This window comes from Chanodichthys erythropterus, chromosome 6 (genome assembly GCF_024489055.1).
Source record: "Chanodichthys erythropterus isolate Z2021 chromosome 6, ASM2448905v1, whole genome shotgun sequence".
Lineage (NCBI taxonomy): Eukaryota > Metazoa > Chordata > Actinopteri > Cypriniformes > Xenocyprididae > Chanodichthys > Chanodichthys erythropterus.
The window spans coordinates 2,935,001-2,955,980 of NC_090226.1; the positions used below are offsets into that span (position 1 = coordinate 2,935,001).

The 20,980-nt window shown below is 35.8% G+C and overlaps 1 protein-coding gene across 2 annotated transcripts; it reads right to left on the reverse strand.

The window, feature by feature from the left end:
- Positions 1-1,219: 1,219 nt before the first annotated feature.
- On the reverse strand, positions 1,220-11,839 carry aldh4a1 (aldehyde dehydrogenase 4 family, member A1). Of its 2 annotated transcripts, XM_067387085.1 has the most exons (15): positions 11,669-11,839; positions 10,796-10,889; positions 10,609-10,701; positions 9,294-9,341; positions 8,980-9,135; positions 8,700-8,849; positions 8,535-8,609; positions 7,999-8,186; positions 6,056-6,129; positions 5,762-5,958; positions 5,597-5,644; positions 5,341-5,493; positions 2,938-3,059; positions 2,655-2,773; positions 1,220-1,966 (listed from the first exon to the last, which is right to left on the reverse strand). In XM_067387085.1, exons 1-15 carry the CDS (start codon positions 11,707-11,709, stop codon positions 1,854-1,856), a joined length of 1,671 nt encoding a protein of 556 aa, XP_067243186.1. In that variant the 5' UTR covers positions 11,710-11,839; the 3' UTR covers positions 1,220-1,853. The 2 variants fall into 2 exon arrangements, with proteins under 2 accessions (XP_067243186.1, XP_067243187.1); XM_067387086.1 differs by lacking the exons at positions 1,220-1,966; positions 2,655-2,773; positions 2,938-3,059 and adding an exon at positions 3,109-3,329.
- Positions 11,840-20,980: the final 9,141 nt, after the last annotated feature.

Below are 20,980 nucleotides of genomic sequence, written 5' to 3' on the forward strand. Positions count from 1 at the left end.
AATGCGTTCTCAGGCCCTCACATCGTCCTCCTGATTTTACTGTGTAAAGAAGTGTGCCTCCACAGCCATATCTCCATAAAGCGTCTGTCTGAAGTGTGCCACGCTGCTTTGATGTGAGTCGTATAATAAGACCCTGAAGAATGTGTTACTGTGGGAGCCAAGAACCAGAGGTGACCGAACACAAATAAAACGCTTCGTTTGCTTGGTGGTTGATTCTATAAAACACATATAAGGAGAAGCAGAGACACAAGCTACTTTATATAAGTGTAACTTGATGAAACGTTTTCAGCAGTTCTTTGGATTCTTGTGCATATAGGACACTTCAGGTCATAAAGCACTGAGGTGTGAAGAACCATGCAATACTCAAAATATTAATAAGCACTATAATAGTAGAGACCTATTTTGTGTTTGTAAACAATTTTTATATCACAATTCTGATTTTTTTTTTTCTTGCAAATCTGAGTTTATATCTCACAATTCTTAGAAGGAAGAACATAATTATGATATATTCTGTCTTTTTTTCCTCAGAATTGCAAGTTTATATCCCGTAATTCTGACTTTTTTCACCTCAGAATTGTGATATAAACACAATTGTGAGTTATAAAGTCAGAACTGGGAGATATAAACATGCAAATGCAAGAAAAAGAATTGTGAGATAAAAAGTTATGTAAAATTTTATGCTGTAACTGCTATGCATGTCCCCTATGAACTGCATATGTGAATATTATTACTGTTTACATCAAATGCATGCTTTATTAGCAGACTAATCATCTCAGTCCAACATGAATGTCAGCGTGTTGTTGCATTCCAACTCTGACAAAACATTTTTCTCTTATTCTGTGGATTTTGCACATTTTCCTCCACTTGTTACCGCTATTTTTCAGCCACCACTATGCTCACACAGCTGCAAGTGACGTAACTGTGACATCTGCTCCAAATTGGTCTATAAATATTACTAAAATAACACCTTTTTGACTGAAGATATTTACTCCTAACTAATCAGAAAGAAGTTATCATGTGTAGACTTCCAAAACAGACTACACTCAAGCCTTATTCTGTAAGGTGTGAATGTGTCTGAAGAGCAGATCTGCGAAACAATATAGCGATAAAACTCTGTTTGAAGATCCAAGGTGTCGGCAGCAAGTCTGAATAAGAAATATAGCAGATAGTATCTGCTCTTAAAAAGTTGTTAATATGCAAAATCACACATAAATCCATCATCCACACCATGTGTTTATTGAGGCACAGTAAGTTCTCAGATATTTTGACCAGGCAAGATTTTATACCTTGCTGGCTTGGTCATTTTCACAAAACTGAAAACACTCCCTCATGTTTGCCTTCACACTCACATGTAAATGATATTAGAATGCTACAGATTTAAATTAGAACAGCATATATAATTTGCATCAGATAAATGTAACAGAACAAATGCAGTGTTTCCCTCCACTTATTCGACAGTTATAAAACCATAGTTTACTCTCTGGATATAGTGAATTTTTAAAGAAAATCACAGAGTGAAATCATAACAGATTAAAGTGAAAACATTTCAGTGCATTTACCCAGGTTTGTTTGAATCCAGTATCTCTTCATATTAATAATGCAGTGATGTTTGAAGTGGACACCAGAGGCAGCAGAAATCTGCAAAGACGTGCAGTTGTTTGAGTACATTCACACCAGCTGGTGTCCCGGTGGTTTTCATGTTAAAGGCTGCACCACCAGCAGAGGGCGTTTTTTGTTCTAACAGTCTAACGGCCCTCTCAACGGCATTTTCAGCACAATGGGACGATTAAGAAGGGGTTTGATTGTTTTATGAGTCTCGATGGAGGGATTCAGGGCGGTACACTCAGGATCTCTTATCCCATGTAGGGATATTTCCATTCTGTAAGCGGCACGTGGGTCTGCTTGACAACCTGTGGGGACGTCCATCGGAGGACGTAGTGCTGGCCACCGGGCTTGTCGTTGGTGCCTGAAAACATCATCCAAAAGCATTATATTGTTGTTAAAACACTTTAATTATTCAGCAAAACCTTTTTATTATTTGAGTTAGAACTACTTTTTAAGCTGAATTAACTTTTAGTTAAGCAATACTGATGTAATTCCTTTCTGGTATCATTGTTTGTCTTGTGCAAAAAGTTTTCTTGGAATAAGTGGTCATGTATGGAAACTTGTCTCCACCACAGAATAAAAAAATAAGGTAATTTGGATTTTTTTTCTTGCAACTGTGAGTTCACATCTTGCAAAAGTCAGAACTGCAAGTTTATATATCACAATTCTAAGAAAAAATCAAAATTGCAAGATGTAAACTTGAAAAAAGGTCATACTTTTTAAAATTAAAAAGTTGCAATTACCTTTTTTTATTCTATGGCAAATACACGCTGAAATTGAAGTTGAAAAACTGCATATAAATTTGCACAGATAAGGGCAATGAGGGATTTTAATGACACTAGTCTAATGCCAGCATGTATAATGTTTAAGTCTTTTGTCCATACTTTTTAAAGAGTGAGTTTTTGATGCTTATTGCCTGGTCCTATGGACTTTTTGAAAGGGTTTTGAAATTAATTATTTTGACTTTAAATTATACCACTGAGTCTGTAGAGCTTAACTTGATTGAATCTGGATCATTCCTTCAGTCTGTCAATGATATCTGGTTTTACCTGATGCTCTGGCGCCACCAAATGGCTGCTGGGCCACAATGGATCCTGTAGATTTGTCATTGATATAATAGTTTCCAGCAGCGTTTCTCAAGACCTTTCCTGCTTCATCAATAACAGCCCTGAAAAAAACAAGCAATTAGATTATAAATGTATGTTAAAGATATAGAAGTCTAGTGCAGAGATATGAGTGTCTGGACATTCCTCTGGGAATGTGCTGATCTGGGTTGGTTAATGGATATAATTTGCATACTAACATAATCTAATGACATGGTGCAGCACTCACTTGTCTTGGGCAAAGACGGCTCCTGTCAGGGCATACGGAGAAGTATTGTCTACTAACTGCAGGACCTTCTTGTAGTCAGATTCAGGGTAAACGTAAACTGTCAGGACGGGTCCGAAGATCTCCTGAAAAAGCAAAGAATAAATATTATGAGATGTTTTATATTCACTGTTTTTGACTTGCACTTATATTTATTTATTTTTTTAATGAAAGAGGACCTATTATGCCCCTTTTCAAAGTCTTGATGTTATTTTAAGGCTCTACTAGAATATATTTTCATGCTTGAATGTTCAAAAACACATTATTTTCCTCATATTCTCCATTGTTGCAGCTCCTCTCTTCCCAGTCTGTCAGTAACGCTCTGTTTAGTTCCTCTCTCTATGAAGCCCCGCCTTCTGAAAAGCACAATGTGCTCTGATTGGTCAGCTGGAGCAGTGTGTTGTAATTGGTTAAGCGCTTTGAGCATGTTTGGGAAATGTCCCGCCCCTTAACATAACCGCCAGTTTCAACAGACTACTAACTAACTCAACCAGGCCCCGCCCCATTATTTTGCATATGAATTATTTACATATAATAATATCGTAACAGAAAACTCAAGACTACGATGGAGGCATTTCAGTGACACTGATATAGAGAATAACTTTATAATTGTAATAATATAAATTATATATAATAATAATTTCTGTTTGCACATCTTTAAATTAAGTAAACAAATTAATAGACAAATCAAAATTATTTTTTTGTAAAAACGATCATTATGTTGGCTTGACAAAGTCCCATAGACTTTCATTGAGGGGTCAAAAATTTTGTACAATAAGACTTATAGAGTATTTATGTTGTCTATCACTAGCAAAGCTTGATGACTATCCTACGACAACGTGCGAAAACATGCTAATTCATGCTATAATAATGCTAAAACATGCTAGGAACATCTTAATAATGCCATCATGTTAAATCATGCTAGCAACATGCTAGCAATGTGCGAAAAACATGCTAAAGAATGCCAGCAACATTCTAAAACATGTTAGCAAACATGTTAATTAATGCTAACAGCATGCTAAAACATGCTAGCAACATCTTAATAATGCTATCATGTTAAATCATGCTGGCAATGTGCGAAAACATGATAAAAAAATGCCAATCAATGCCAGCAACGTTCTAAAACATGTTAGCAACATGCTAATTCATGCTAGCAGTATGCTAAAAAATGCTAGCAGCATCCTAAATAATGTTAGCAACCTGATAATTCATGTTATCAACATACTAAAACATGATAGCAACATGTTAATTCATCCTATCAACTTAAAACATTTTAGCAACATATTAATTTGTGATAGCAACATGCTAAAAATGCTAGCAATATGTTAAAAAAATGCCAATTCATGTTAGCAAAGTTCTAAATCATGTTATCAACAAATGCTAAAACATGCTAGCAAAAGAAAAATTCATGCTATCAACATGCTAATACACGCTATAAGAATGCTAAAATGTGCTAGCAACATTTTAAAAATGCTATCATGTTAAATCATGCTAGTAATATGCGAAAACATGCTAACAACATGCTGATCCATGCCAGCAATATTCTAAAACATGTTAGCAAAACATGCTAATTCATGTTATCAACAAGTTAAAACATGATTGTTAAATGTTAATTCATGCTATCAACTTGTTAAACATTTTAACATACTAATTCGTGGTAGCAACATGTTAAAATATGCTAGCACTATGTAAAGATTCATGCTAGCAAAGTTCTAAGTCATGTTAGCAACATGGTAAAACATGCTAGCAACATGCTAATTCATGTTAGCAATGTGTTAAAACATGTTAATTCATGCTAGAAAAGTGTTAAATCATGTTAGTAATATGTTAAAACATGCTAGCAACATGTTAATCCATGCTAGCAATGTGATAAAACATGTTAATTCGTGCTAGCAATGTCTTTCTTTCTTTCTTTCTTTCTTTCTTTCTTTCTTTCTTTCTTTCTTTCTTTCTTTCTTTCTTTCTTTCTTTCTTTCTTTCTTTCTTTCTTTCTCTCTACTTCACTAAATTTAAAGCTTATACAACTTTCAAACTTTCATACGGCATTGTCAAGCCAACATCAAAGTTTGTCTACAAATCTAGTTTAACCTGTTCCTTTAATCAAAACTTGATTGTATTGTTAAGTAGTCAATTAAAGCAATAGGTGACATAATTGTTCTTAATATCTAGATCCGGTGACTGTGGGTGGTAAATGGATCAGCTGAGACCATCCGTTTGTGAAGATAAGCATTAAATGAGGTTAAATGGAAGAGATCGCTTTATCTAAACAAACTAAAGTCCACCCATTCACCGCTCTGAGCCTGTGTGTGCGAGTGCAATCCTCGTCTGAGCCGTTGAGCCTTCACTGAAACACAACCGTTTCTGTACCTCATTCATGATCTTCTCCTGTGGGTCGGTGGTTTCAATGATGGTGGGTTCCACGAAATATCCTTTTTTGTCATCACAGTTTCCTCCAGCAATGATTTTCAGATGTGGAGAGGTTTTGGCATGTTCCAGCCATCCCTTGATCCTGGAGAATGACTTAGGAATAAAAGACATTGTGTTTAATACTTTGAAAAAAGCAAATCAAAATGTCATGCATTTACTTTCTTTGTTACTGGATAAATAGGTATCTGGTTTGTACCTTGTCATCGATAACTGCTGAGAAGAAAGTGCCGAAATCTTCGACTGGCTGTGAAATGAAACAACAGAAAAATGTCACATGAACACTTTAGTGAGCAGCCATAAAAACTCTCAACCTTGATCTGCTGAAACTTCAGCGATCACTAGTACTCAAACTCTTACTTACGTCTCCTAATTTGATCTGTTTGTGTACATCCAGGAGTCCCTGTTTGATCTGAGGCCACAGGGAGTCTGGAACGTACATCCTGGAACAGGCCGAACACTTCTGTCCTCCGTACTCAAACGCCGAGCGGATGGTGCCGGTCACCACACTGTGAACGTCTGCGGATTTGTGCACGAAGTGGAAGTTCTTGCCACCACATTCTGAAACATACATGAGAAACAGGAAATTAAAAAAATATTCACATTTTTTGTTTTAAAGGTTTTTTTAGAATTTAGAATTAGAACGGAGAACACAAACCTCCAGCGACACGAGGGAAATTCCTGTAGATATCCAGATTCTGGGCAACCTGCTTCCACAACCGTTTAAAGGTTCTGAAGATGATACAGGAAAGTCAGATTTGAGCAATATAAAAATCACCACCGTTAGGTCATTTTTAACTAAAATCATGTACATCTTAAAGGATTAGTTCACTTTCAAATAAAATTTTCCTGATAATTTATTCACCCCCATGTCATCCAAGATGTTCATGTCCTTCTTTCTTCAGTCGAAAAGCAATTAAGGTTTTTGATGAAAAAATTCCAGGATTTTTCTCCTTATAGTGGACTTCAATGGACTCCAAATGGAGTCCAAAAGGTCAAAATTACAGTTTCAGTGCAGCGGTTCAGCCAAAACCGCACTTTCGTATTCTTCAAAAAGCTTACGTTGTATGTCCTTCTTTATTCTAGTTACGGTACGAACGCAGCACCAGTTCCATTTTTTCCGTAAGTAGAATAGGGAAGGCAACGTAAGCTTTTTGAAGAATACGACAGTGCGGTTTTGGCAAAACCATTTGGAAGGCAATCATTTGATTATATAAAGCATGTGCATTTTAAATTTTTTTTCCGAAAATGACAGATCGTTTCTCTAGATAAGACCCTTATTCCTCGTCTGGTATCGTTTAAAGCCCTTTGAAGCTGCACTGAAACTGTAATTTTGACCTTCAACCATTTGGAGGCCATTGAAATCCACTATAAGGAGAATAATCCTGGAATGTTTTCATCAAAAACCTCAATTTCTTTTTGACTGAAGAAAGAAAAACATAAATATCTTGGATGACATGGAGGCGAGTAAATTATCAGGAAAATTTTATTTGAAAGTGAACTAATACTTTAAAGGGTTTTCTACATCAAATGTCACCCTTCATTACACAACTGTTCAAAAGCTTTTAAAAAAAATAAGAGTAATTTTATTCAACAAGGACGCATTAAATTGATAAAAAATGAGTCAAATTTTCAAATAAATGCTGTTCTTTTGTACTTTCAATTCATCAATGAATCCTAATATATATATATATATTATAGTTTCCACAAAAATACAACTGTTTTCAACATTGATAATAATCAGGTTCTCAAGCATCAAATCAGCATATTAGAATAATTTCTGAAGGATTACGTGACACTAAATATTAAGCTTTGATCACAGGAATAGATAACATTTGAAAATATGTATTTAAATAGAAAACAATTCTTTTAAATTGTAAACAAATTTCACAATATTACTGTTCTTACTGTATTTTGATCAAATAGATGCATCCTTGATGAGCGCACGGTGCTCATATTATTATGAATGGGAGAATGTAATGTGGCGGAATAAGCCCCGCCTTCTAAATAAGAGCTGATCGCTGATTGGTAAAGTCATCGCATCACTGCAGCAACCATTAGAAGCTCCGGTTCCAGTCAGATGCGAACTTACGACTTATGACTGCACATTAGCTTGTTACAGCCTGTAAAATGCAGTTTTTTTGTCATGATTTGAGCGTTTAGAAACTAAATTTATGAGACAGTTGTTGTCAGATTTCATTTGGTGATTTCAAATATAAAATTGAATCGAAAGCTTGGCGAACAGCTTTAGAAAATTTGATGTTTCCCCATTCAAAGAGATAGAAACTGCACTTGAATGCCTGAGAGGCGTTTCAAAGATGGCCACCGAGTGAAATGACTTGTCTTAAAGTGATTTTGAAGATGCTTCTTTCAAAAACTTAAAAAAATCTTAACTTTCGAACAGTTGTGCCAGTTAAAGTCCTTCAGATTTTCGGTTTCAACCATGCAAAATATCCAAGGGGTTTAAACGTTCCCTTTGCACTGCAAAACCACAAAGTCTGACAAACTTTAACCCAGGCAGAAGGTTATACTAAAGATAAGAGTAACGCAATCACATTGCATACTGTATGACCAAGTCAACAGGCATTGAAAGAGACGTACGGGACGCTGCCAGTGAAGTTAATGCCAGCCAGGTGCTCAGAGGACGTGATGGCGTCTCCAAACACCGGACCATCAGCTGGGACAAACTGGATGATATTGGGCGGCAATCCAGACTCTCTCATGATCTTATAGACGGCGTAGCTGGCGGACATGGCCGTATCACTGGGTTTCCACAACACCACGTTACCCTGAACACAAATTTATGGCAAAGTCAGTGTTAGAAATTAACCAAAACACTCAAAATGTCAGATTTTAACACAGGTAATTTTAAAACACAAGTTAAAAAGATGATTCATATTTAGTAATATATCGATTTGACTGTCTTTATTCTGTGATTGAACTGAACGGAGTCAACATTGAGCTGAATAATGACACTATTATCTTTTTAGAGCTGCTTTACAGCTGAAATTGAGTTTCATAATGGAAGAATTTTGCAACATTAACACTATTAATTTCCTGTTTATAACTGTGAAGCTACTTTAAAACAATCTGTATCGTTTAAACCACTATATAAATGAATGAACTTGACATCTAACCATGATTGCAGGGGTGCCGGCAAGATTTCCACCAATCGCTGTGAAGTTGAACGGCGCAACCGCAGCTACAAATCCCTAAAACAAGCACAATTCAAGTCAATACCCAATCAATGGCTTGCACAAATAAATGTATTACATCATTATCTGATTATTTAGAAAACTCACCTCCAGTCCACGGTACAGCATGGTGTTGGTACTTCCATCGCTGTCCAATGGCTGCTGGTGTTCCAGCTCCACCGCATGTTTGGCATTGAACCTGAAGAAGTCAATGAGTTCTGCAGCAGCGTCAATCTCAGCCTGGACCACAGTCTTACCCTGAGCATCAGGAATGGATTCTCAGAGATTAATGGAAAGCCAGCATGTCTAACAGACTAGCTAACATCAGACAACTCGTGATCAAGTAGTAACAGGCTCCAAATGTGCAAAGGTCTTTGTGAAGACGCACCTGTCCGATCATAGTTTTGGCCAGAACTTCTGCTCTCTTGGGTCCGCTGATGATGTCAGCAGCTTTGAAGAAGATCTGGGCTCGATCTGCCACAGGTTTAAGATCCCATTCCCTCCGAGCGGCTACCGAGGCCTCGATGGCTTTATTTATCAGCTCCTAAAGACCAGAGCAAATCATGATCATTCCATGCTAAATAAAACCTTTGAAATGGTTTCATTAAACTGACCAGTTCAAGTGAGGTGAATCTCTCATATACATTTGCAGTGTTTAATCATTTTGATGTTATAATTTACACTAAACAACACATACTGTACCTTATCAGCATAGCAGAACTTGGACACTTTGTGAGAGTGGTTGAAGGGCTATGAAGAAAAAATAACTAATTAATATAATATCACTAAGTAAACTAATATCACACTGAACGTGATTTAACAGAACAAAAACTTTACGAAATATCTATATATGTATATCAGTGTAACATAATATAAACTGTAAGGAAAACCATTGCATAAAGCTGACCTGTGATTGTTTAGAGGTGCGTTTATTTAAAGTACAACATTGAAAAAATATATAATAACGACAACAACAACAACAACAACAACAATAAATGGACATTAAATATTGATTTAAGTTGAAATTATTTTATTTCAAGTGCAACATAGAAAACATATAATAATAATTATAATAATACTAATAATAATAATGTATGGACCTTAAATATTTAAGTTAAAGTTATTTTATTTCAAGTGCAACATAGAATAATAATAATAATAGTAATAATAATAAATGGACCTTAAATGTTGTTTAAAGTTGAGTTATTTATTTCAGGTACAACATAGAATAATAATAATAATAATAATAATAATAATAAATTAACTTTAAATATTGATTTAAGTTTAAATTATTTTGATTTCAAGTACAACATAGAATAATAATAATAATAATAAATTAACTTTAAATATTGATTTAAGTTGAAATTATTTTGATTTCAAGTACAACATATAATAATAATAATAATAATAAATTAACTTTAAATATTGATTTAAGTTGAAATTATTTGTATTTCAAGCACAACATAGAAAAATATAATAGTAATAATAATAATTATAATAAAATGGACCTTAAATAATGATTTAAGTTGAAATCATTTTATTTCAAGTACAACATAGAAATAATGTAATAATAATAAAAACAATACTACTACTAATAATAACAATAATATGATAATTGTACCTTAAATGTTGATTTAAGTTGAAATCATTTTATTTCAAGTACAACATAGAAATAATGTAATAATAATAAAAACAATACTACTACTAATAATAACAATAATATGATAATTGTACCTTAAATGTTGATTTAAGTTGAAATAATTTTATTATGAGAAAAAATTTACATTTATGCATTTAGCAGATATGTTTATCAAAACGACTTACAAAAGAGAAAAGAAAAAAGAAACATGCAGCTATCATGGATATGTATGTCATGTATGGCACAATATTAATAACAATCACAATATTTCATGCTGTGAGGAACAATCAATTATTCCAGATGTATTGACGACTATTTTACTGTAAAAGAGCTACAGATCACATGTTCGTACAGAAACCAGAGAAATGATTAACTCACAGACAGCTGGTATCTGATATCTTTAGTCCACACTTCTTCATTTCCAATCACACATGGAATCTCTTCTGTCTTTCCCTTCAGGTTTTGTAACGCCTGATGAACAAAGTAAAACAGAGATGATCAATCAGACACACAGCTTCAGTGTATCAGGACATCTGAGTCCGTGTGTGTGATGTGTGTGCTTCACCTTCTCCAGGTCTGATCTCTCTTTACTGTCCTCTTTAAACCCAAGCACGGGCTCATTCTTCACCTCCACAGCTGCACACGGGAAGGTCTTGAACCTGCACAGAAACAACAAGCTTGTCAATACTTCTCTTTAGTCTCGTTTAGTCATGCAAAACACAAGCCTCTCAATCAGTAACTTGTATAAAATCATCTAGACAGAATGTCTGCAAGAATAACCTGTTGTAAATCCGTAACAGGAGACAACTGGGTCAATTTAGTCTTTAATGCATCCAGTTGACGGACAGCTGCTAATATAAATATTATTTTAAATAATATCACTATGTTAAAAACTTAATAAAACCCTCCTAAACAGCTTGAAATAAACAAAATATTAATGCATTAGTAATATATATATATATATATATATATATATATATATATATATATATATACACACACACACACACACACACATATATATGAATGATAAAATATAACTTTTGTAATAATATCACTATATTGCAATGAACCTAACACCTGTAAAAACATGCATACTCAGTAAGGCAATGTTTCCTTTGTACAGTGTCTCAGTATGTGTATTATGCTTATGAATAGATTGAGCTACAGTAAAAACAGTGAGAAACACTTGTGCAAACAGATCTCACCAACCTAACAGTGGGAGGACTGAACTTTCTTCAGCCATTACATAATAACACAGTCTGCCTGCCTACTTAATTGCATGTAAAATGCAAACTTCCAGCGCTTCCATCATATAGTAATGCACAACAAGCATACGATTATTATTTGTCAATGCACAAGGTGACATCAAATCTGCTTCAGAAGACTCTCTCAAAGTGAAAGTCATGTGTGAGTCCATGTGCAAGCGCATACATACCCCTTCCAAGACTGACAGATGACAGATCTCACTCGTAGCATGTTTAATTTGGATGTACAGGGGAATGAGAGATGATATATGTATTTATATTTATTTAAAATAAAAAATAAACGATATATATCCTCCTGCCGAGGAACTGTAGCGCTAAAGTGATACTTTAATGCTTGTATTCTCCAAGATCACATGAATGGAGAACTACCACTTCCGGTGAAGGTGGGAATTTCACGACAGGCGAGATGTGTTGATGCTTTTACATTTAATACAGCTTTCATACAACACTTTTCTCATATAAAATCAATACTAGTCATTAAATGTTGTATTTAACATCTTCTTTGTACGTTTACATGATTATTATATAGAAATAAAATAAATTCAAGTTAAGCGGCGCCCCTGTTGTGCATAAATGGAACAGGCAAGAGGGCGAGTCTCTCACTGGCCAATCAGCTTTCGAGACGTTCTGCTCTCAGTCAAACCTATGAGTCAAACCAGAGCCGTTAAATATGAGTCAAACATAACAGTCGTTTCTATTTATAAAATATGAAACTGTTAAGCACATTTGCCAATGGTGTTTCACGCTGTAAAAATTTGGGGCACTAAATGTGTAATGTCTTAATACTTTACACAGAGTTGGTGTTAAATATATATTTTAAATAGCAACTCTACCTTAACCACGCCCCAGATAAGTCCTCAAATATAAACGTTAGATTTGGCGAAATTGGCGCGAGTTTCGCGTTTATGGAGAGCAAGAACAAATGTGTGTTTGGAAATTCTTTTTTATGTAATGAAATTTACTGCTGCAATTCAAATTAACAAATGATATACACATTATAACAAACAAACCACTCAAGGTCACACTGCAGAATATTTAATGCAGTCAGATAAAATGCAAAATGTTTTCTTCTGAATAAGTAGCTCTAAAAATCTTTTAATCTGGTTAATATCTTTTTTTAAAGCAATACGCCCCAAGAAGCCGTGTTTTACAGTGAATTTAGAACAGCTAAGTTAGGCTTTATTGCTATTATAAAACAGTTAGTCCATAAACATTTATATTTTAATGAGGTTTGTGGAGTTATTTACAACTGATTCAAACGTGGCACAACCAATCAGAGTCAAGGACCTGAACTATCTGTTTTATAATTAAGATTTTAACACTGCCAGCAAATGAATTTCATCATGGCCTCTTCCCAGACACAAGATGAGTGTGTTTGCATTGAGAAGATGTTGTAATGAGACTATGAGAGAACATGTTTTGTTATTTGTCTATTCTGTTATATATTAGCCTAGTTCTCTGTCATCTGTATGAGTTATACCTTCAAAGACCACGCTAACACCTAACTGTCCAGCATATGCAATAAAATTGTGTTATTTCCAAGTATTCTCAGAAAAATTACAGTTAAAACGAAAAAACTTAGGAAAAACATTGAACTCTGTAGAGATTGAGACAACACTGGTTTGGAGTTCAATTGAACTGATTTTTAGGAAAACCCATATTTTTATACAATGTAACTGGTCACGATTACATTAGTTAATTTGTATTAGTTAATTTACATTAGTAAATTTACAATTTGTAATAAATTTTCTTTTTTTTTTAAACAGCTCACTGAAATAGTCTTATGATGAATCTCCCAGTGGAAAGTGTGCAGGCTGAGTGTGTATATAAATATATACACACTCATATATATATACAGTGGGTACGTAAAGTATTCAGACCCCCTTAAATTTTTCACTCTTTGTTATATTGCAGCCATTTGCTAAAATCAAGTTCATTTTTTTCCTCATTAATGTACACACAGCACCCCATATTGACAGAAAAACACAGAATTGTTGACATTTTTGCAGATTTATTAAAAAAAGAAAAACTGAAATATCACACGGTCCTAAGTATTCAGACCCTTTGCTGTGGCACTCATATATTTAACTCCGGTGCTGTCCATTTCTTCTGATCATCCTTGAGATGGTTCTACACCTTCATTTGAGTCCAGCTGTGTTTGATTATACTGATTGGACTTGATTAGAAAGCCACACACCTGTCTATATAAGACCTTACAGCTCACAGTGCATGTCAGAGCAAATGAGAATCATGAGGTCAAAGGAACTGCCTAAAGAGCTCAGAGACAGAATTGTGGCAAGGCACAGATCTGGCCAAGGTTACAAACAAATTTCTGCTGCACTAAAGTTTCCTAAGAGCACAGTGGCCTCCATAATCCTTAAACGTAAGAGGTTTGGGATGACCAGAACCCTTCCTAGAGCTGGCCATTTGGCCAAACTGAGCTATCGGGGGAGAGGAGCCTTGGTGAAAGAGGTAAAGAAGAACCCAAAGATCACTGTGGCTGAGCTCCAGAGATGCAGTCAGGAGATGGGAGAAAGTTGTAGAAAGTCAACCATCACTGCAGCCCTCCACCAGTCGGGGCTTTATGGCAGAGTGGCCCGACGGAAGCCTCTCCTCACTGCAAGACATATGAAAGCCTGCATGGGGTTTGCTAAAAAACACCTGAAGGACTCCAAGATGGTGAGAAATAAGATTCTCTGGTCTGATGAGACCAAGATAGAACTTTTTGACCTTTATTCTAAGCGGTATGTGTGGAGAAAACCAGGCACTGCTCATCACCTGTCCAATACAGTCCCAACAGTGAAGCATGGTGGTGGCAGCATCATGCTGTGGGCGTGTTTTTCAGCTGAAGGAACAGGATGACTGGTTGCAATCGAGGGAAAGATGAATGCGGCCAAGTGCAGTGATATCCTGGACGAAAACCCTCTCCAGAGTGCTCAGGACCTCAAACTGGGCCGAAGGTTTACCTTCCAACAAGACAATGACCCTAAGAACACAGCTAAAATAACGAAGGAGTGGCTTCACAACAACTCTGTGACTGTTCTTGAATGGCCCAGCCAGAGCCCTGACTTAAACCCAATTGAGCATCTCTGGAGAGACCTAAAAATGGCTGTCCACCAATGTTTACCATCCAACCTGACAGAACTGGAGATCTGCAAGGAGAAATGGCAGAGGATCCCCAAATCCAGGTGTGAAAAACTTGTTGCATCTTTCCCAAAAAGACTTATGACTGTATTAGATCAAAAGGGTGCTTCTACTAAATACTGAGCAAAGGGTCTGAATACTTAGGACCATGTGATATTTCAATTTTTTTTATTATTAATAAATCTGCAAAAATGTCAACAATTCTGTGTTTTTCTGTCAATATTGCTGTGTGTACATTAATGAGGGAAAAAAATGAACTTAAGTGATTTTAGCAAATGGCTGCAATATAACAAAGAGTGAAAAATTTAAGGGGGTCTGAATACCCACTGTATATATAAATATATATATATATATATATATATATATATATATATATTGGCTTTTATATTGCAAATTCAATGTTTCACTTGGAATAAGTAAAACCTTTTCCCACGCAGCAAGTAAAATTAAGTGAGATTTACCTAATTATTAAATAAAATCACAGGCATAGACACTCGTTTTAAATTAGGCTAATTATTATTAATACAGTATTAAAAGCATCCCATAAAACATAGGCTAATAATGTAAAATAAAATAAAAAAGAAGGGTAAGTGTTATAATAAAGGACTTTGTTTGTAAAATAATAATAAAAAAAGCTTTTGTTCCGTATTTTTTCCCATCTTCACCGTTTTTTTTTTTAAACTAATACTCTACTGGAAAATTGTTAAATTATCGCGGCGTGCTGCTGTCCAAGAAGAATCTGATTCAAATGAAAACATTCCGCGCGGTTGTTATGATGTCATAGAACACAGTCAACTGCTTTAAAAGAGCGCGAAGAGTTACTCTCGGTGTAGTGATGATCAGGAGTCAGGTGAGTTACATTGAGCACAATTATCAAAGTACCTTTGCCTATTTAGAAAAACAAATGGGGCTAAAATATTAACTTTACTTCAGTTAATATTTGGTCGGGATATTTTTATAAGTCTTTTTGCCGCTCTTTACTGTAATTTGGCGCGATAAATCGCTGCAGTCAGTTCAGTTCAAGCGGCAAAAGAACCGACCATCTCTTCCTCTTTACTACTAGTTAAAAACCAAATAAACATGAATTAACATCAGTAGCTAAGCTGAAACATACAGTACAGCTTACCGAAATCAATTTAATGTGTCATGTAACGTTAATCGCTCAATCAGTGTTTTAACCGCAGAAATACGTCAGTAAAACAGCCTGTAAACAATTTTTATTTTAACGTTACCTCAGTCAAAAGTCAGTGAAAATAAACTTTGTTAGCTTGAAAAATGTCAATTTCTCTAAATATATGCACTATATCACATATTCATTATATTTTACTGTTCTTTAATATTTAATGTATGTCATGTAAAAGGTTTTTGTGACAGGCACTTTAAATGTTTATATTTCAAAAACGAAATGAAATAGAAGCATAATTATGTCATTAGGTTATTATTATAACTTCATTATTATAAAAACAGTGCAATTTAAATGTTTGTGTGCAAATTGGTTGTTAATTTTAACCTTTAATAGTAATGTACCAGAATGTTTACATCATTAATTGAGATATTTTTTCCCTTGAGAAGAATGGACATGCACTTTACGTGATATATATATGCAAATAAATCAAAATCGAATCGTAAAATTTGTCTCAATACCCAGTCCATAACGTTACTGTTAACTATGGTGAATGTGGTTTTTCATTCTGAATTATGTTTTTTTTAATCTCTAGGAAATGGTTAGCGACATTTTTGGTGACAAAATGGAGCGAAAAACCAAGAAGGAGCAGAAGAAAAAGAAGCGGGACAAGATTATGTCATCTCCAGATGTGGTGGTTTCGGCTGCTGCACCTGTTGACGGTGCCAAATCTTCCTCTTCTTCCTTTTCCTGGAAACCCAAATTTCCATCTCTGCGCCGGGCTTTCCGCAGAATGCTATCTCTGATTCTGCCGTGTGTGTCCTCCTCTGAGGTGGACGAGTCCATTGAGACTCAGTCAACCAGCATCGACACACACACTGATGCTTCTTCCTCAACTGCGGTCAGTGGATCCTCTGATCCAGAGCTTGATCTGCAGCCTGCGATCCATGAGGAAGAAGCAATCAGAGGTTAGGGAATGTATTACATGCTTAACACTATTCCATCTTTTCAATTTTACATTCAAGTTTGAGTGTGCACAATAAAAACTAAATTATTATCTTCTCACAGATGTAGCTGAAGAGCAGAGCTCCGCTTCCTGCCCTGAGGAAACTTCCACTTCCACATCCACAGACAGCAGAACTTCAGATCTGCTGGATGCATCCTTGGAAATGGAAGTTATCGGAGGTTAGCATAATTTCGTCTTAAAAAGTGTGCTTTTTTATATAACTGTACATTAAGATATCTATGGTTCCTTCACAGAGTCGAGCACCTCCAACAGCGCTGATGGTTCTTCCTCATCTGCTGAAAGCAATCCATCAGATCTGGAGACCAGCGCTGTGGGTGTTTCCTCCTCCGAAGAGAGCGAGATTGATCTTCTGGCTGATCTTCAGGCCGCAGCGGTTCTTGAAGGTTAGAGAAGTTTATTACAACTTTTACTGTATTATTTAAAGCACTATATAATTCATTAGCCTAATATGTGATGCACAGTAATTCAAACTGCATTATTAATCTCTTCACAGATGCAGCCGGAGATCAAGCTGTCTCTAATGTGGATCTTGACTGGTGGGTGAATGAATGTTGTGTGTTGAGCTCTATATCACCACATAATGAATTACAGTTTTTCTCAGTCGCTTTGGTACATTTCTCAGATCAGAATTGAAATTCTCAAAACTACCTGTTCAATTCTCACATCATTGTGTCACTTGTGCACATCAAAAAAGCAGTTTCTCATTTCTTTGAACAAGTTGCAAATGCTTTGGTACATCCATGCAAATGATTATGTACAATTCTCTGTTGTTTCCTACATTATCAGTTGCTTATGTCATGTTGATCAAAATGTATTATATTGGGTCTCTGTTGAATAGTCTCACCCCCCACAACATTTAGGCACAAGCTCATAGCATAAGTCTTTACATGCAAAATGGTTGAACAAGTTATCATAATATGTCAAGCATATTTCTATACTTTCTATATTTCCATTAGACTTTTTTCTAAATCTGTCCTGAATTGGTAAATTGCTCCCATCTTGACGACATGACATGACTCAATAACGACATGACTCAATGACATGTTCTGTCAATAAAAGTACAAACAGTAAGAGAGTAAATTTGAATCTTTTCCATTCTCTTGCAATTACACTCACACATACACTAAGATGTAACTTATAATTGACAATAATTGTCATCAAAACTTTAGCCATAGTTTCCATCAGAACGTCCCTCCAGAGTAAACGGTTATATTGAGAACATGACTAAACAATTTGACTGTCTTATCCGTACACAATGACACAAGGACTTGTCATTCTGATGGCACTGACATGTTCATTGACACAGATATTTACTTTTGAGAGATGAACTAAGGATTTTGAGTAAGAGAGTGGCTTTTGCAGGTTATCCATGGTGTTTTGCTATTTGTACAAATTGTTTTGAGAAATGCACTTACTGTTTTGCAAATTGTGAGTTTGATTCGAGAAATGTACCAAAGCGACTGAGAAAAACTTTAATAACCCAGCTCTTTATATAAAGTAACCTTATATTATTTTAACATATTGCCGATGTTTTCCCAGCGTTCTCGGTGTGCTGGCCAGTATGACGGCGCAGTCCAATGGTCTGTCCCAGACTGAAATACTGCAGCTCATCCAGGGCAGTACACAGCGGGAGCAGATCGAGCAGCAGAGCAGCCGGAGCGACACGGAGGATGATGTAGAGCCTGCTGATGTTGTGTCGACAGCATTGCCAGCCAAAATCAAGCACTTGGGGTAAATGTTGGATATGCACAACTAGTTAAAAGTTTGAACACTTGATGTGATTTTCACAGACACCCTCTAACTGAATGCCTCCTGTCACAGGTTTCCCAATTTAGGAAACACTTGCTACATGAACTCCGTGCTGCAGTGCCTCCTCACCACTTCCCCGTTCCGGGACGATGTACTTTCCCAGCGGGAGCAGTGGAATGAGGGAAGCACAATGCTCAGGTCAGCGTTATTTTCATATCATTGGGATATTATGAATTTTTTTTTCTTTTATTAATTTTTCTTTTTATTTAAATTTTTGTATATTTTGTTTATTTATTTATTTTGAGATTTTGTAATTTTTATTAGTTTTTAAAAAAAATTTATATAAATTTTTATTTGTTTTATTTTTAGTTATTTTAAGGTTAAACTAAATGAAAAATATTATTAAAAGGTTACTTCAGGATTTAGCATAAAGCTTTGTATTAGTAGAATACCACTAGTATTTTCGAATTAGTGTGCTTTCCCTCTTCATATCAGCCGATTTATGCATTTTTATTCTGTAAAAAAGCCTCCGATGACGCAAAAATTGTCATTTTGTGTCATCGGAGGCTTTTTTGGCCAGAGGCTTAAAACTACAGCCAGTAATAGCAGGTAAGTCCTCATTTTTTCACCACGCCCATACATATGCGCGTTTGAGGTTACTCACGGACATAGATCAAAGATTTTATCAAAAGTTGGTGTCAATTATATTTTTAAGTTTACAGTAATTAACTTTATTTTGTCTGCACTACATCAGTGGTTCATCTCGCAAATTTATCGGTCTCTGCAGTCATCTCAACCAATACAGCAACAGGCTTTTGTGGTAACGTTAGCATAAATAGATAAATAAACTCAGTTTTACAGAACAGAGGCTTTACTTTGATAACAGGCAACTTAAATGTAATTGTCTATCTAACGTTACTTTGCTAAGTTTGCAGTTTTACTGCTACCTACAACACTACATATAGGCTACTGTGTTATCGGTCTAGTATCAGCGAGTCTTACCTCTGGGCGAATACGCTTAGTGCCAGATGCCCAGGCTGTTCGTCCTCTGGGAAAGTGAATATCAATGGTATCGCGGTGTCCTTCAGAATGGATCTCTTCATTGCAAAGATATTTGGTTCGCAGTCCTCGTGCTTGAAATGGAGACTACATATTCTGCGGTTTTTTAGGTTTTCTATAATGGTGTCATCTCCAAACTTCGGGTGTTTGATGGCCCACAGCCACTGTTTACATCGCTCCAAATCTTTAACTTAATCGGAAAATGATGGAAACTTACTTGTCCTTTCCTGGTTTTGGGTGTACATCCAGGTACAAAGCAATTTAGCACCATTTCGCTGTAAATGTATGAACTAACTCACGATTTATTTGTTTGAATTTTTAATTTTGAATTTTGAATTTTCCTGATAATGCCGCCTGTAACCGATAGGCGTGGTTTGGGCGTGGCCTCGCAAGGGCAGCAAAACAAGTGCATTCTGGGAGTTGTTGTCTTTCATCCAGATTAGTCAGAAATACATTTTCTGCCTTTTCTCAGTCTACAAAGCTCCAAATTCAAAAATAATTTCACATTTCTACTACATAAATGACCAATTTTAAATACACATTCATCTTTCCAGGGGTGAAGTACCCCTTTAATTATTGTTATTAATAATTATTATTTTTAGGGATTTAATTATACTATTCATTTAATTATTGTTTTATTTTATTCAATTTTTATAAATATAATAATATTTTATTTCAGTTAATGTTTACTTTATTTTAAACCAGGGTTCAGGTAGCAACATTATATTTAAATCTAAATAGGAAATTGCAATTGTAAAGCAGCAAAACCAAAGCAGTTCTGTACGATTTTCTCTCAAGGGCACTTACTGACCTGCATATGACCAGACTGACAGGCAATGACAAGAAGCTGAAGGCGAAGCTCTTGTCTAAAGTAAAGGCCTGCATTGAAACTCGCCATCCAGATTTCTGGGGAGACCATCAGCAGGTGAGTGAGACGATGAACCGGATATTATTATTCATAAAATAATTTAAGATTATCCTTATCATCATTCACTCTTTCTCTTCTCAGGACGCCCATGAGTTCCTGATGGTTTGTCTGTCCCATCTGAAGGAAGAGGGCGAGCTTCTCCAGAGCTACTGGCCTAAATACACCTGCCCAGTAGCCAATATGGAGTTCCAGCTCAACCGCCTGCGCACCTGCGACAGGTAATGACATCTCACATTCACACCTGCGCTCGTTTCAGACTCTCAGACTTATTTATGTGACGCTGATGTTCTGTGGTTTCAGCTGTGGCATCCAGAAGACCTTCAGAGAGGATTGCAACTACCTCTCGCTGGTCATCAGCCCTCGAGGATGCCTCATAGACAGCCTGCAGCAGTACTTCAAAGTGAGTGACGTCACTGATTACATACCAGCAGGAGGATGTAGTTTCTGAATGG